The sequence below is a fragment of the Accipiter gentilis genome, chromosome 33, assembly GCF_929443795.1.
Source record: "Accipiter gentilis chromosome 33, bAccGen1.1, whole genome shotgun sequence".
NCBI classification, from domain to species: domain Eukaryota; kingdom Metazoa; phylum Chordata; class Aves; order Accipitriformes; family Accipitridae; genus Astur; species Astur gentilis.
Genome location: NC_064912.1, coordinates 2,543,676 through 2,559,850, shown reverse-complemented (window position 1 = coordinate 2,559,850; position 16,175 = coordinate 2,543,676). Strand labels below are relative to the sequence as shown.

General features: G+C 68.3%; 2 protein-coding genes across 5 annotated transcripts; both read left to right on the top strand.

Moving 5' to 3' along the window:
* Positions 1–1,998: 1,998 nt before the first annotated feature.
* On the top strand, positions 1,999–13,016 carry SEPTIN12 (septin 12). Of its 4 annotated transcripts, none has more exons than XM_049791814.1 (12): positions 1,999–2,187; positions 4,761–5,855; positions 10,222–10,428; positions 10,807–10,935; positions 11,057–11,138; positions 11,234–11,371; positions 11,481–11,598; positions 11,678–11,773; positions 11,892–11,988; positions 12,251–12,302; positions 12,406–12,527; positions 12,630–13,015. In XM_049791814.1, the coding sequence occupies exons 1-12, from the start codon at positions 2,133–2,135 to the stop codon at positions 12,656–12,658; spliced, it is 2,220 nt and encodes a 739-aa protein (XP_049647771.1). In that variant the 5' UTR covers positions 1,999–2,132; the 3' UTR covers positions 12,659–13,015. The 4 variants fall into 4 exon arrangements, with proteins under 4 accessions (XP_049647771.1, XP_049647769.1, XP_049647768.1 ...); XM_049791812.1 differs by lacking the exon at positions 1,999–2,187 and adding an exon at positions 4,397–4,610 and having other exon boundaries at positions 12,630–13,016; XM_049791811.1 differs by lacking the exon at positions 1,999–2,187 and having other exon boundaries at positions 4,398–5,855; positions 12,630–13,016.
* Positions 13,017–13,289: 273 nt separating this feature from the next.
* On the top strand, positions 13,290–14,848 carry LOC126034308 (myeloid-associated differentiation marker-like). Its single transcript, XM_049791863.1, has one exon. The coding sequence runs from the start codon at positions 13,706–13,708 to the stop codon at positions 14,570–14,572; it is 867 nt and encodes a 288-aa protein (XP_049647820.1). The 5' UTR covers positions 13,290–13,705; the 3' UTR covers positions 14,573–14,848.
* Positions 14,849–16,175: the final 1,327 nt, after the last annotated feature.

The window sequence follows — 16,175 nt, the reverse complement described above, 5'->3', positions numbered from 1 at the left end:
CTGGGCAGCGCTGAAGCACTTGAATTGCTCAAATAGCTCTCGGGGTCCTCAAACCAACCCTAAAAAGCACCAAGATGCTAAAACTGCCTGGAGCGGCTCGAAGTAGCTCTTAAAGTCCTCTAAACTCTTCTAAAACTCCTTGAAATAGCTCAAAATGGATCATAAAAAAAGATCTTGTAGCAGCTCTGAAGCACTCTAAGCCTACTCTGCGTGGCTGTGAAATGCCTCAAGTGCTGTAACACCCTCCTGAAACTCCTCCAGACTTTTCTAATGTACCTCTCGACAGCGTTAAAACTTTTCAGTAACGTCTCTAAACTTCTCCAAACAGTTTGAACTGTTCTCCAAACGGTTTGAAACCACCCTAAACCCCCTCTGAATGACAGCAAAGAGGCGTCAGCAACCCTAAACCAGCACGCTGCTCCAAAGCTGCTCTAAACCTTCATCAAAAAATACTTGTTGCTGCTCGGAAGCACTCAAGCGCTGCTGCACACCCTCTGAAAAGGTCTCATCAAAAAAAGCTGCTCCAGAAACGCCCTGAAGATCTCCACATCCTTCAGAACAGCTCCAGAACCGGTGCAAACAACCCAAGCGCCTCTGGAGCTGTTCCAAACCACTCTTCCACCGTGCTGCTGTGTCTTGGCACCATGCTAGGGAGCCTCCGAGCAGCTGCAGGCAGCTCTGAGTTATTATTGATTATAAAAAATTAAATGCATTTAAAGAAATATACTTGCAATAGGCTTAGAGATTTGTGGAGCTTTCGTAGCTCCAAAACTCCTCGGGGAAGTTAAGCCACTTCGGAAACACTGCTTTAAACGCCACTGAAGAGCTCTGGTTTCTCCCTTCGTTACGGTGGGATGCTCTGGCCGCCGACGGGAAACCAGCAGGCACCGACCAAGGGTTGGACCCTGGTTGCGGTGCCAGGGGTTCCAGCCACCCCATGGCGGGTGCCCGTGCCTCCCCGCCGCTCTCGGCGGTGGGAACGCGGTGCTCGGCCGTTGGAACCCCAGGGTGGGCACGGGGTGCTCTGCCGGTGCAGGCGGGGGGTCTGGACCCAGCTTGTCACCGCGCCGGCAAGAGCCACGAAAGGACGAAGCCACCGGGAAAGCAAAGCCGCTCTTCCCCAGTTCACCCTGAATCCGGCCCTCACCCGGTGTGACCCCCAAGGGAAGCAGCACCCTCCTGCCCCGGCCCCCCCACCCAAAAAAACCACAGGGCAGCCGGTGAGACCCCATCCAGCCCCTTCCCCGGGGAAGCGGCGGGTACCTCCGCATGCCCTCAAAACCTGGCCGTGACCATGGCCATCACGGCCCGCATCCCCTGGCAAGGACGCCGCAGCGGGGTCGCATCCAGCAGGATCCCGTGGGGCTGGGGCCCGGCTGCACCCCCAGCCCTGGCCCAGCACAGGAATGTGCTCCAGCCGGCGGGTGTTTACTCGTGGCCGGGAGACTGGAGGGTGGTGAAGAGCAGAGCTTGAGCTGCGGGACCCCTCTTTGGAGAAAGGATTTCCAGCTCCTTCTCCTTCCACATCTGCTCCCGATCCTAGGATAGGGCTGGGATGGGGTTAACCCTTGGCAGCCGGGGTTGGGAGGGAGAGGGAATGACGCCCCCCCACCCTGAGCGTCCTGTAGGGCTAAGATAGGGGGGGGCACCCCCAAACCGTCACCCTGGGGTGCTGCCTACATCACCCCAGGGGACTCGTCGTGGGCAAGAGCACCCGGGATGCTCGCGTGGGAGTCCCCAGCTGCCGGCCTCCCCCCGGGAACCCGGGGGGGGGGGGCGGAGGGGGGGGGGGGGGGCCGGCGGAGCTCCGGGGGGTGGGGGGCCGGGCCCGGGGGAGCCGGAGGGGTCCGGTCGGGGCGGGGGCACGGGCAGCACCTCCCCCCTTCCATCCCCTTCCCTCCTTCCCTTCCCCCTCCCCCCCCCCCCCCCCCCCCCGCCCCGAACCGGTCCCCTCCTCCTTCCCCTCCCCGCCGAGAGCAGCCGGCGCCGTCCCGTCCCGGTCCGGGACTCGGGGGGGGGGGGGGGGGGTTTGAGCCGCGGCTCCGCTCCGCTCCCCCCTCTCCGGTGTTTCCACCGCCTGTCCATGCGGGTGTCCCGAGTGGGCGGTAGCCGCCGGCCCCCCCCGTCCCGGTATGGCCCGACTTTCCGTCAAGGAGCATTTGGACGGGATCCTCTCCGACTTCGAAGGTGCGGCCGGGGCTACGAGAACCAACCCCCCCCCCCCCCCGTGGGTGACCCCCCACACACACACCCCGGGGGCTGCGAGACCCCCACTGGGGGCTGGGTATCGGGGGGGGGGGGGGGGATGCTCCCCGAGGGCTGGGTATGGGGGTGGGGGGATGCTACTGGGGCTCGGGGGGGGTGGGAGCTGAGCATCGGGGGGAGCTGCCCTCCAAACCCCCCCCGGGGGGCTGGGTAGCGGGGGGAGGGAGATAACCCACCCCCCCCCCCCCCCCCCGCGGACTGGGCATCGTGGGGGGCTGCGCTCCCCCGGGGGGGCCCTGCGCATGGGGGGGGGGGGGGGGGGGGCGTGGGTGCTCTCGCCCGTGGGGGGGGCACGGGGGGGGAGCTGCAAAACGCTCCGGGGAGCTTGGGGGCTGCGTGTGTGCACTCCATCCCCCCCCCCCCACCACCACCCCCGTGTCTGCGTGTGCATGCAGCCGGCCGGGGGCTACGGGGGTTTGGGGGGGGTTCGAGGGGGGGTGGGGGGGGGGCGGGAGCCGCCTCCAGCCGCGTCCCCCCCCCCCCCGGCACCGGCCGGGCCGCAGGAGGCAGCGGGACGGCGGGGTTTGGGTTTCTCCCGCCCGCCAGGATCCGCGGTCGCTTCCCGGGGGCCACGGCGGGAGGGGCCGGGGCCGGGGGCAGCGGGAGGTGGGGGGGGGGGGGGGGGGGGGGCGGCGAAACCCGACCCCGGGGCTGCTGCTGCCCTCGCCGGGGAGGAATGTGTGCACCTACCCCGGGCACCTTAACCCCGCCGCTGCCGGGCCGCCCCCACCCCCTGCACCCCCCCTTTCTCCGATCCCTGCCATCCCCCCCCCCCCCACCCCATAGCCCCACCCCTCCTAAACCCCCTGCCACCTCCCCACCGTGGCCCCCAAACCCCCTGCCACCCTCCCACCCCCCCAAACCCCCTGCCACCCTCCCATCTTGCCCTGCATCCCCCCCCCCCCCTTCCACTGCTGCTACCCCCCCCCCCCCCCCATACCCCTCACTTCAGCTGCGGTCTGGGTGAGGGGGGGGTGCAGGGGCAGGTTTGGGGTGAAAGGAGGTATTTTGGCGTCCTCCCGGCGGTGCCGAAGCAGCGGGATGGATGTGGGGAGGGGGACACCGGCCCCGTGGCCCCCCCCCCCCCCCCCCCCCCCCGGCAGCCTGGCTGGCAGATCAGGACAGGACCGGCCAGAGAAATACCTGCCCCGGGGAGAGCTGTTATTAGCAGCACCCGCGCCCCAGCCCCTGACCCCTGCCCAGCCCCGGGCACAGAGGTGAGCCGGAAAGGGGACAGGGATGGGGCCCCCCCCCCCCCCACCGCCCTGCTGCCCCCGGCACTGCCGGCACCACGGCCAAGCCAGGGCGGCAGCCATAAGGCCAATGAAGAAGAGGGCGAGGGCGGCCTCGTGCCGGCGGGTGCCATGCTGGGGCACGCTGGTGCACATGCCGGCGCGGCAAGGATGAAGAGGTGCAGCGTGGGCCACCCCCCCCCCGCAGCCTCCCCGCCGGAGGCAGCCACCCGCCGCTTGGCAGCGCGGGTGAGGAAGGCTGCCCGGTGGAGGTCTGGGCTCCCCCCCACCCCCCGCACACTCCGGGGGCCGGGAAATCGGCTGGCGGCACCAAACGGTGCCGCTTTGGCAGAGCTGGCAGGAGTACGGCTTCTGGGGGGGTCCTCGAACAGCGGCGGGAGGGAGGGGGCGGCTGCGTGGTAAAGGCGCTTTCTTCCCGCGGGGGTTTCGCGGGGGTCCCAGCGGCTCAGACCTGCCACAGAGGTGCCCGGCTAGGCCAAGGTGCCCAGAGGGAGAGGGCCCCCCCACCGCTGCCAAGCGCCCAGCGGCTGCTCCCCCAGGAGGCTTTGCACCAGAGCCAGGCACTGTGTTACCCACAGGGTGGCGGGGCGGTCCGTGAGGGGGGGGCCGCATTCGCACCACCAGCAACCCTGGGGCTGCGGCGTGGGGTCCTGGTCGCTGTCACTGCCGTGAAGCCGTATGGGAGGCCTGGTTGCAGCCTCCAGCATGGACTGTAATGTTACTGCTGTGTGTAGCGATAGCTCTGGCCTGCCTCACCATCAGTAGGCTTCAGGGTTAATGCCCTGTTAAGGGGGCAGGAATCCTTCCCAGCATGGCTGTTTGGATGGATGCAGGGGGAGAAGAGGGTCAGGCGGGGATCCGGTTACTCGGGGCCGGATCCCTTACAGGGGGAATAAAGCAGGCAGTGTGCTGCACAGGGAGCCGGCGGCACCGGCTGGCCGGGTGCAGATAAACCGCGGGGAACGATGATAAAAACCGCAGTGAACAATGCGACAGGGCCAGGAGGCCGCCAGTGCCGAGCTGGTTTCCCATGTGGGATGGGTTCACAAATGGCTCTTTGCCCCTCTGGCTGGCGGGGGGGGGCACCTCCAGGTGCTGGCACGGCACGGCACGGCTGGGGGTCCATGCATGGGGCTGGCCACGGGGTCGGCTGGGGAGGGGGCAGAGCCCGGCGGGTGCCCGGCCACGAGTGCCATCGGGTGCCACTCTCATGCCACCATCTCTCTCTTTCTCTGTCCCCAGCGCTCAAGAAGTCGTTTGAGGTGGAGGATGGGGACGAGGCGCCCGGCTCTCCACCGGTGTCCCTGCTGCCCTCGGGCACCGGCGACAGTCACCGGCCACTGCAGCCCAGCCACCCACCCCGCTCGGGCGCTGCCGCCAGCCCCAGCCCGGCTCCCAGCCCCGTGCTGCGCAGTCGGCTCGGCACCAGCCTCTCCGCCGGCCGAGCCAACGGCACTGCTGGCACCGGCGTCGCCCGCGTCGCCTCCTTCCAGACCCACCAGGGCTTCGCCGCGGGGCCGGGCAGCGACGGCGAGAGCCTCCGCAGCTCATCCTCCAGCCTGGAGAGCCCCGCGCCCACCGGGCCACCCCAACCACCGGTCACCCCCCCGGCCACCAGCCCCGGCCTGAAGAAGATCCCGTCCCACAGCAGCGTCTTCCCGGCGGAGGTGGAGCATCCCCTCCGTGGGGCCGCCGCCAGCCACGGCTCGCTGCCGGCGCTGGACCTGCACATTGCCGAGGAGCCGGGGATGGGGACCCCCCTGCCGGACCCCTCGCCATGGGGCACCCGGAGCCCTGCGACCCAGCCTCGAGCTCGCCAGCCTTCCTCCTTCTCCTCCTCCTCCCCAGCCCCATACGATGGCACCGAGGCAGCCCTGGGGCTGCCCACGCTCCCCGAGGGGCCAGGGGGGCGGCTGCCGGGGGGGTGGGACGCTGCCCCCCGCGCGCTGCCCCGGCCGCAGCTGAGGATCAGCCTCGGTGCCAGCCCTGGCCTGGCCCACCGGCCCCCGCCGCTGCCCCGGGGCCAGGGGGAGGCAGCCCCGGCCCCCGCCGCCCCTTCCCCGGGGAGGGCTGAGGGGCTGCCGCCGCCACCGCTGGCCCCCCAAGCTGCTCCCTTCAAGCTGGTGTCCCAGCCGCAGACGGTGCAAGTGAGCTCCCAGCCTGCCTTCCTCGGGGGGCTGGTGCTGGTGCCGGCCCTGGGGACCCTGGCACCGACTGGTGGAGTCAGGGCGAACGCCCCCAGCGCTGGGCTGGCGGGGCCGTGGGGACCCTGCACGGTGGCAGCGGTTCCTGGCGAGGCTGCAGACGGCGGCTGGGCTGCGGTGACGCCGGAGCACGGTAGGACTCGCTCCTGTCCCTTCTCCTCTCTTCCCACCGGGACCCCCTTGCTGGGTGCGGTGTTGCCAAACCTCCCCGGTGAGCCCCGCTGCCTTCAGCCGCCCCGGTGCTGCCGATGCCGGGGAGAGCATTGATGCAGGGTGATGGTGATGCTGGGGACAGAACGAGCTGCCCCGGCTCGCTACTCCCCACCGGTGCCGGCGGCCACGGTGCGCGTTTTATGCCGCCCGGCACGGCGCGGTGTTTGGCGCGTAGCGGAGGGGGGGGCTGTACAGCGCGGAGCCGAGCGCGGCGCTGGCAGCACTCCCGGCCCGCCCGGCCCCGGGGTGCCTGGCGAGCTTCCCACGCCGCCCCGGCACTAATTGTTTTCCTCGGCGTGGGGAGACAGGTCGGGACACATGTGCCCCATCGGCGGCAGCGCCGAGCGCCGGGGCCCTGCGCGTGCCGGCTATCGCCGTGATCTTGTCCCGCATCCAGCACTTTCTTCCTCTCTCATCCCCTCTTGCCTTGGCACGGGGATGGATCCTGTTCCTCCCTTCCCGTGGGGGCGGAGGAGGTGGCGGGGGGCCAAGATGCGCTCGGGCGTGCTCAGCGCGTGCCTCGTGCCGGCGGGAAGGACGCGGGGCTCCCCGGCACAGCCGTGCCTTCGGCTCCCACCGCGCCGGCACGGGCACCGCCGAGCCCGCGCCCATCCGTAAGCACAGGGCGGGGGACCCCCAGCGTCCCCCTTCCCGGCGGCTGCCCGGAGGAAGGCTGGAGGGCGCCGGGGTGGCCGGGAGACGGCCGCCGCCGCTGGTGCTCCCTGTTTAGTTGCTTGGGGCTCATTGCCCGTCTCGCTGGGGTGTCATGAGAGCCGCCGTCGCCGGGCTCTAAGTACTGACGCCGGCGAAAGCATCCATACATCTGCTGCGGGCTGGGGTGAATCATCCCCCAGCAATGCCTGTGGCCGCGCTGCCCAGCCAGCCCAACTGCCCGTCCGACCCGTCGCTGCCCGCGGCATCTGGCCGGGGTGGAGGGGACGGTGCTAAAGGCCGAGGCGGGGTGATGGGGACACGGGAGGACGGCGCTCGGGGATGAGCCAGGGTGACGGCGGGGCTACCGAGCGTGGCGTGCCCAGGCTGCGGAGCAGGGCGCGAGCCGGCGGGCAGCGCGTGGGCACCGGTTGCCCCTGCAGATGGCTTGGGACTGGCAGGAGCTGCTCAGGCACAGCGGTTTGTCTGCCAGGAAGAGGTGGGGATGCGCCGTTTCCTTTCCCGGGAGGCCACCACGGCCCTCGGCCGGTGGCACCCATGGGTGGCCGTAGGGCAGCCATGGCACCCTCGGTCCCACACCCTGTGGGAGGAAGCACCAAGCAAGCCGGCGACCGCCGTGTTTCACTTCCATGCCGAGAGAGCACCCCGGTCGCCCACGCAGGGCCCCGGGCAAAGAGGAGGAGGAGGAGGAGGAGGAGGAGCAGCGGAGGAGGAGCCGTGGGCCGCAGCCGTCCTCCTCGCCTTGCACCCCAGGAGCCATTTGGCCCCGGTGACCAGCTCTCGGCGGCGGGAGCAGCCCCAGCTCTGGCCAGTTCGCCCAGGTAGGGATGGCCGCGGTGGCAGCGGGTAGGGGAGCGTGTGGGCAGGGGGGTGCTGCCGTCAGGGCAGGGTGAGCCCCTCGGTCCCTGGTTCCTGCGGGCAGGCGCAGGGTTTCGCCCGCTGGCTCACTTCTGCTTCTGCTCGGTGCCGGCACGCGGTGGCCCCCAGTCCCGTGCCATGGCTCCCGCCCGTGTCACAGCCAGCCAGGCAGGATGGCTCCGGGTCCGGCCACGGATGGGAATTGTCACTGCCGTCCCCTTGGGTCGCGTTTGGTGCTGGGAGAGGTGCTGGCATGTCTGGGTCACGCTCGGCCAGGCAGGTAGAGCTGCGGTGAGCTCCTCACCAGCCTGATGGGCATCTCTCCCTCTTGCATCCCCCAAATCCTCCATCCCTTTGCCGGAGGGGTCCGCTCCCTCTTGCCAACCCGATCCGGAGCCACGCTCTCCCCATCCGATGGCCAGTTCGGCGCGACGGCGAGTGGCCAGGCTGGGAGCTTCTCTCCCAGCTCATCCTCTCCCAGCACCCTCCACCCTTGGAGCCTTATTACAGGCTTCCCGAGGGAACTGGCCAATTAGCCCCGCATCAGTAATTAAATCCATGGAGGAGACCACGGACCCGGGATTACTCGTCCCTGCCTGGAAAATAAGAGCATCTTTAATGAGTCCTCCAACAGGTCTGGCTGCAGGAGCCATTAGCCCGGGAGCTGTGTGGTGATGCCGAAGAGCTTCCACGTGGCCGCCCGGCTGCCGGCCATCGCCAGTGGGTCTTTTCGGCAGCGAGGGCAGGGACACGGGGGGGGCTCCGGCCCCCACGGGGGAGGTGGTTGTGGGTGCAGCACCCAGTGAAGCCACGCGTGCCACGGCCCCATCCGCTGCTCTCTCCGGCTCTTTGTGTGTGCTCGGTGCTGCACGAGGTGGTGGGTGACAGCCAAGCCCCTGTGTGGGTGCTGCACCCCAGGAGCACCCCGGGGAGCTGGGGGGAGTGGGTGCAAGCACCACATCCTGCCTGCACCCAGCCTGTGGTGGCCGGCCACCCTGGCAGCTTCTGGATCTGTCCCACTGCCGGGAGCTGGTGGGGACCGAGGTGGGGGTGCAGGGGGGCCAGTGTCCCCCCTGGAGCGGTGGTGTGCCCAGGTGAGCATTTGAGGGGGGGGGGGGGGGGTGTCCCACCTCCTTGCCTGCATGTGGAGCACCCCTGCAAGTGGGTCGCAGCAGGAGCAGGCACCCTGTGTCCCCTCGTCCCCCCGGCTGTCACCAGGAAGTCCCCATCTTTTTCACCACTTCCGAGGAACACCCCAACCCGCGAGAGCATGCGAGGCAGTGGGTTTGCACCCACCAGTGGGTGCAGGGTGCTGGGTGCTCCCCGCACCAGGATGCTGTTGCCGTGGCAACGGGTTTGTTGGGCTCCATCACCTCCTGGTACCCCCAGGCCAGATCCTGCCTACATGTCCTTCGTCCCCAGGCTGCATGGCACACGGCCGCGGCCTTGGCAGGGTGGCTCGGCAGCCTCGGCCATCGGCAAGCTGCCGCTCGAGCATCGCCGACGCCAAGAACTGGCTGGCACATATGTGCCAGGTGGGGAGGCTGCGGTGCGGGGGGACGCAGGCGCCGTGGGGCACTGCGGCAGCGGGGTGGGCGGCAGGGCCAGCACCCCTCACCGTGCCGTGCCCGTGCTGCGGCTGGGCATGGGTGCTGCTCGGTGGGCACGGTGCAGGCTGGTCCCCGGTGCCAGAGAGCCAGCGGGTGCCAGCAGGGATGATGCCCGCAGCCGAACGCTCCCCGCTCCCCTTTGGTGCCACCGCAGCTACCCATGGGGGTGATGGGTGCCATGGTGGGTGGGTGGGGGGGTATCCCTGTGCTGGGGGTCCCCGTCTGCGCCAACCTGGCTGGAGGCCGAGCGGTGCCAGGTGGGCACAGCAGGGTGGGCGCCTTCCCCACCTTCACCGGGCAACCGGCAAACTTGGCGCAGGGGCTTGGCTGTGGCGGGGAGGGGGTTGCTGGGGGAAAAAGGGGGGGGGGGGGTGGGAAGGATATTGCCATGCTGGTCATGTGTGGGAGCAGCAGCCTCGCCGGCGCTGGGTTTGGTGCCAGCCGGGGGCTGGGCTGCGGAGCTGATGGGGATGGCGATGGTGCCCAGGGGACCCCCCCCCCCCCCCCTCGACTGTAGTGGGGTGCTGAGCGGGGCCACCGCGCCGCTGAGGTAGGACCTGAACAATGGCCGTGCCGGGCAGCAGCAGGAGGAGGAGGAGGAGGAGGAGGAAGAAAGGGAGCGGGGGGGGGGGCCCCCCCAGGCTGCCGCAGAAAGGGTTGGGGCGGGTGTGGGGCTCCGGGCACCGTCCCCCTGCGCGTCCCCGGGGCTGGGGGTTGTGCCGGTGCTCGGGCTGCCCCTCCCCAGCACCCCCCAAGCCGGAGGGGGGAGGATGGGGGGGTACCCCCTCGACCCAGCAGGGGGAAGAGGTGGTGGGGGGGGGGTGCTGCGGGTGGCGGCGTGGGCTGGCGGGGGTCGGTGTAACCGTGTCGCAGAGCGGCCGGTGGCACGGTAGGGGACGGGTAGGGCTGCCCGGTGGCACGGCTGCCCCAAGGATGCCATCTCCACGGTCCCCCTCCGCCCGTGGGGTGCCGGGGGGGGGCGGCGGGTCCCGTTGCCGTGTCGAGCTTCGCCGGTTGCCAGGAATGTGCCGGGGCTGCGTGCCCGCCGGGGTGGCTGCTGCTGGGACAACGGTGCTGGCGGAGGGGTGGGCACCGAGGGGGGGGGGGGGGTGGTCTGGGTTCAGCAGCCTTTGCCCACCCGTGCAGGGAACAGCCTGGAGCCTGAGGAGCACAGCATGGAGCCGTCGGCTGTGCCGGAGGAGGAGGAGGAGGAGGAGGAGGAGATGCCCCTCACCGCGGCATCTGGCCCGGCGGGTTGCCAACTCTTCGGTTACGTGGGAATCGAAGCTGTGCTCGATCAGATGAAAATTAAAACCATGAAGACGGGCTTCGAGTTCAACATCATGGTTGTGGGTGAGCACCGGACGCGGGGTTTGGTCCTGATTGGGGCAGGAATCTTGTCTGCGATGCCGCCGTGCCAGGGGAAATGATGCTTTTAAGAGGTTTAAAGGGACTTAAGCAGCAATAAATTGGAAAGGAGCAGCGTCCCGTACCCATAACATAGCGATGCTGATGGGTGAGCCCCTCTCCACCTCTGGGATGCTGCCAAGTGGGTACCGAGGGGTTATCACCTTGGGGGAATAAATGTATTGGGGGTGCAAACCAGAGCTATCCCAATCTCTGGGATGCTCCCAAATGGATACTGAGTTGTTATCGCCCTGGGGGAATTAGTCTATCGGGGTGGGGGGGGGGGGGGACGACGACAAACTGGAGCTGCTGGCGACCCCACAGGGCAGAGTGGGCTGGGGAAGTCGACGATGGTGAACACGCTCTTCAAGTCCAAGGTGAGCCGCAAAGCCTCACAGCCCAGCCAGGAGGAACGGATCCCCAAGACGGTGCAGGTGCAGTCCGTCACCCACGGTAAGGTCACCACCATGGGGTTGTGTCCCACCAACCCTACGGATGCGACCTCAGACCCCTCCTCGGTCCCCTGCTTCTCCCCAATGCTTGGTCCCTGCTGACCCACGTCTCTGCCCCGTAGTCATTGAGGAGAAGGGTGTGAAGATGAAGCTGACAGTGACGGACACGCCAGGGTTTGGGGACCAGATCAACAACGAGAACTGGTACGACACAACGGGGTGCAGCATCCCAGTTTGGTAGGTGGCAGTTTGGGGTGGGGATTGAGCTCAGATGCTCTCCCCCAACTCCTCATCCTCAGCTGGGACCCCATCATCAAATACATCAACGAGCAGTACGAGAGGTACCTGCGTGAGGAGGTCCTCATCACCCGCAAGAGGAAGATCCCGGACACCCGGGTCCATGGATGTGTCTACTTTGTCCCCCCCACGGGTCACTGGTGAGTCCCCACTCACAGTACCCGTGGGTGCTCCCTGCTTGGTGGTGGGGTCACCCTGGGGGGATGATGGTGGTGCGGGTCACCCCGGGATGATGGTGGTCCTTGGCAGGCTGCGTCCACTGGACCTGGAGTTCATGCAGCGGCTCAGTAAGATCGTCAACGTGGTGCCAGTCATCGCCAAAGCCGACACGCTCACCCTGGAGGAACGGGCAGAGTTCAAGCAACGGGTGAGGGCAGGTGCCCGAGGGGCTCCCAGGGAGCCTCGTGTGTCCCCCCCGACCCCAGCTCAAGCCCCGTATCCCACAGATCCAGGAGGACCTGAAGACCCACGCCATCAGCGTGTACCCACAGGAGGACTTCGACCAGGACCCAGACGACCGGCTGCTGAACGACAGGATTCGGGTGAGTGTCGGGATGCCGGGATTGGGAATGCTGGCTCCTGGGGACCACGGTGGGGGAGAGGTGGCCCCTGGAGGAGCCCGGCAGCACCCCGGGTGAGCACGCTCCTCTGCGCCGGCAGGAGAAGATCCCCTTCGCCGTGGTGGGAGCGGACCAGGAGCACCAGGTGAACGGCAAGCGAGTGCTGGGCCGCAAGACCAAGTGGGGCATCATTGAAGGTGAGCGGAGCCCCTTGCACCCCCAGCCCTCCCCTGGTTTGGGGGGGGGGGGGGGGGGGCGCCAGGGGTGTGGGAAGCAGCACCCATGGGCACATCCCTGCCTGAGCGGGTGCTGGGGAGTGCAGATGGTGGCATGGAGCTGTGCCGGTGCTCCGGCGGTACTCGGAGCCTGCCGGGATGCGCTTCCCAGGCATCCCTCCGGCACCCTGCCCTCCTGCCTGCACCCTGCCAGCCCTGCTGCCCGCTCTGCCTTGCTTTGCAGTGGAGAATCCGGCACACTGCGAGTTCCCCCTCCTGCGGGACCTGCTGATCCGGTGAGAGGGGGATGGGGTGGGGGGGTGCTGGTACCCTACGGGGCGGGGGGCAGCAGGGGCTGGGGGGGGGGGCAGTGATTTGACACCCTTCCTCCCTGGGCAGGTCTCACCTGCAGGACCTGAAGGACATCACCCACAACGTCCATTACGAGAGCTACCGCGTGCGGCGGCTGAACGAGAGCAACCGGCCAGCGCTGAGCCCCCTCAACGGGCTGCCCGGCAAGGGTGAGGGCAGCAGCAACCTCTGAGCCACCATGTCCCCGTGTCCCCCCCCTCCCCAGAGTCACCGCTGGACCCCTGTGGCAGTGCCTGTCCCTTGCCCACCAGTGGCTGTGCCTGGACCCTGCCTGGGGTGAGGAGCCTCCCGAGAGTGCCAGGCTGCCCCAGGTTGGGTTTCCCAAGCCCTCGTCCCCAAGCTCCACCATGGGCACAGACCCCCTGGACTCTGCACAGCATTAAAGATCGACCCAGAGCCTTCAGCCTTCACCATCATCATCCTTCTGCTGGACCCCCCCGCTTCTGACATGCCACCACCCTCCTGTGCTGCTCCAGCCGCTGGGGCCGTGGGGGGAGATTCCCCCCCCCCACAGTGCTGCCAGGATGCCCGGTGCCAGCACCGGCCGGGCACCCCAGAGAAGTGGCGGTGGTGCCGGCAGGGTGCCGGTGGTGCCAATGGGTGGCCGGGGCAGGAAGGGTGCGGGTCCGCTCCCCACAATCACTCCCCCACCCCTCCCGCCCTGCCTGGTGACGGCAGCTGGTACAGCCGGACTTTGAGCCGCTTATCAGGTGGCGGAGGTGCCGCCTGCAAGCGTGGGGGGGGGGCTACACCTGACCGCTCCCTGCTGTGGTACCCCCTGTCAGGGGCACCCAGCACTGGGTGCAATCCCCCAAACCCCTTGGGCAGACCCCACGGGTGCTGGCTGCTGGCCCTGGCACGGTGTGGGGATGGAGGTGCTGGGGCAACCCCCCCCCCCCCCCGCCCAGTGCTCCGGGGGTGCATGAAAGGCCCCTTTGTGCCTCCCACCGCAGGCAGGACTGGGGTGCGGTGGCCAGGATGGTGGCACACGGTGCCTCCCTGCCCCCCCCCACCCCGCCACTTTGCCCCGGCCCTGCCGCAGGGCTCAGCGTCACCGCCAGCGCCGGCACCCTTCGCCCGGCCCCACGTTAATGATCCACCTGCCCGCACCACTGCCGCCTCGAGCCCCCAGCAGCCGCCCCGGCGAGCCGTGCCCAGCAGCGGTGGCCGTGGCAGCAGAGCCGGGGGTCCTCGGCACGGGCGGCTCGGGGGGCCGGCAGCTCCCTGCCCCGCGCCCCACCCCTCCGTCTCAGCACCCAGATAAGAGCGGCTGCTGGCAGCACCCATTTCCCAGTGCACGGCGTGGGTGGGAGAGCTGGCCGGGACCATGGCTGTGGCGACGGTGAATCTCCGCGCCGTGACCTCCTGGGTGGGCATCGCCCGGCTTTTTGCCGTCGTGCTGTCCTGCATTGCCTTCAGCTTGGTGGCCTCCACCAGGGACTTCATGGGTCCCTACGGGACGTGGTGCATGTTCACCTGGTGCTTCTGCTTCACCGTGACCCTGCTGGTGCTGGTGCTGGAGCTGCTGGAGCTCTACCCCAAGCTGCCGCTCTCCTGGGACGACTTCACCTCGGCTTTCTCCATGCTGGCAGCGTTGATGGTCTTCACCACCTCGGTGGTCTTCCCCTCAACCTTCATCAGCAGCCCCTGCAGCAGCAGCAAGTGTGCCCGGCAGGCCGTGGCCACCACCGCCTCCTGCCTCTGCTTCCTCGCCTACGCCCTCGAGGTGGGGCTCACCCGCGCCAAGCCAGGGGACATCAGCAGCTTCCTCTCCACCGTGCCGGGGCTCCTCAAGGTCTTTGAGGCCTACGTGGCTTGTCTCATCTTCTCCTTGCTGGATAACTACAGTTCGGAAGCCAGCCTGCAGTGGTGCGTGGCTGTCTACTCCATCTGCTTCATCGTCACCCTCCTCATCATCATCTTCACCATCGGCCGGTGCCTCACCTACATGCCTTGCCCGCTGGAGAAGATGCTGGTGGGCTACAATGCCTTGGCCCTGGTGATGTACATCACCGCCACCGTCCTCTGGCCCCTCTACAGCTTCAGGGGGAGGAACCGCCCTGACCCCTGCGGCAGGAACTGCTGGTGGGACAAGTACCTGGGGGTCACCTTCCTCACCATCTTCAACCTCGTCGCCTACTTGGTGGACCTGATCTACTCTACCAGGATGGTCTTCATCAGGGCACCTCCCTAAGGGCTCCGGGTGACCCCGGTGGGGCGAGCGGTGGTGGGACGCTGTTGGGTGCTGGTGCAGGGCTGCCGGCGGAGCTGAGGAAGAGGCCAGACGCCTCGGAAAGCTCCTTCTCCCCACGCTGGAGCAGAGAGCCGTGGGGTGCTCCTGGGGGTGTGCTCAGCCTGGTGCCCCATGGGCTGCCTGGCTGCGGGGAGCAGGGGGTCCGGGAGGGGCACACCAGGGTGCTCCTGAAACCCTGGAGCCGGGGGGGGGGTCCTTGGGATATTAAATTGGGTCATTTTTCACTTGCTTCTGCCTCCTTTCTTCCCCTTCCCGGCTTTCTGTGGGATCCTCCCCGGTGGCACGGGGGGCTCGCGGGTGAGAAACCGGGGGGACACCGGCATTGGTGACGGGGTGCTGGCAGCCGCATGGGGACACTGGCAGTGGCACGGGGTGGGGCATCGGGCTTCAGCAAATCCTCTTTTCTCCTCCTTGTTGACTCGGCACCGGAGTGAAGCAGGGCATGACCAGGAAAAACCCAACCCAGATGCCTTTGCCTTGGCAGCGGCACAGGACCCTGCCAAACGGGTTCAGGAGGAATGTGGCTGCTGGCGGGGCAGGGGAGGGGGGGGGGGGGGCTGCACTGAGGACCCACCAGGTCCTCGTCGCCACCACTGTGACCCCAGCAAGAGCCCAGCAGGGTTTGGTCCGAGCCATGCTGGCAGGAGCCCCGTGCCTGCTGCTTTACCCTTTGGGGGCTGCCAGGGAGTCCCCTGCCTGGGGGGGGGACACAGGGTGGGCTGTCACCCAGTGCCACCAGAGTTGGGGGTGCTGAGGCATGTCATCGGGAGAACGGTGGCACCGGAGGCTGGTATACCAGGAAGAAGGCAGCAGAGCGGTACAGGCAGGGGAAGGTGTGCCCAGCAGGCAGAGCTCCTGGCACGGTGCTCCGGGATGTGGGATGGGTGCCCCGCAGGGCACGCCGGCGGGTTTTGGGGCCACCGTCCCCATCCCACGCTGCTCCCTCCACCGCTGCTTGCCCCGGCCCTAGCCACAGCCTGGGGCCATCCCTGCTCCCTCGGGGCTCCCTGGGGGCTACGGAGCGGGGTCCCCAGCACAACAAGATGGCACAGACTGGCTGCCATGGTGGCTGCAATGGGGGAAGGCGGGGAAAGAGCCTGGACCCAGCTTTGGACCCATGGGTGCCATGGTGCCCGGGTGAGTGTGACCTCCATGCCCTGTGCCAGGGCCACCATAGCGGGGGGGTCCCAGCACCGCCGGTGATGGCAGTGCCACAGGCTGCAGGGTGGCTTGGTGGGTGTCCCCTTCGCCCAGTCCGTGTCCCCGTGGTGGCCATCACCCCGGGACCATGACACCCTGGCACCGGGTGGGCTGCTCCCCAGCACCCCGGGCAGCAAGGCTGGAGCGTGCCGTGGTGCTACGATCACACCGAGCAGCACGGCTCGGCCTTTGCGCTCCTGGCAGTGCCGTGGGAGGCACTCGCAGCCTCCGAGGCAGAATTTTTGGAGCAAATAAAAGAGAAAACCCACACCGGCCGGGTGCAGCCCTGCCCAGCGCCCGAGCGAGGCTATTTTTAGTGCCCGGGGTTGATTGAAATTCATGG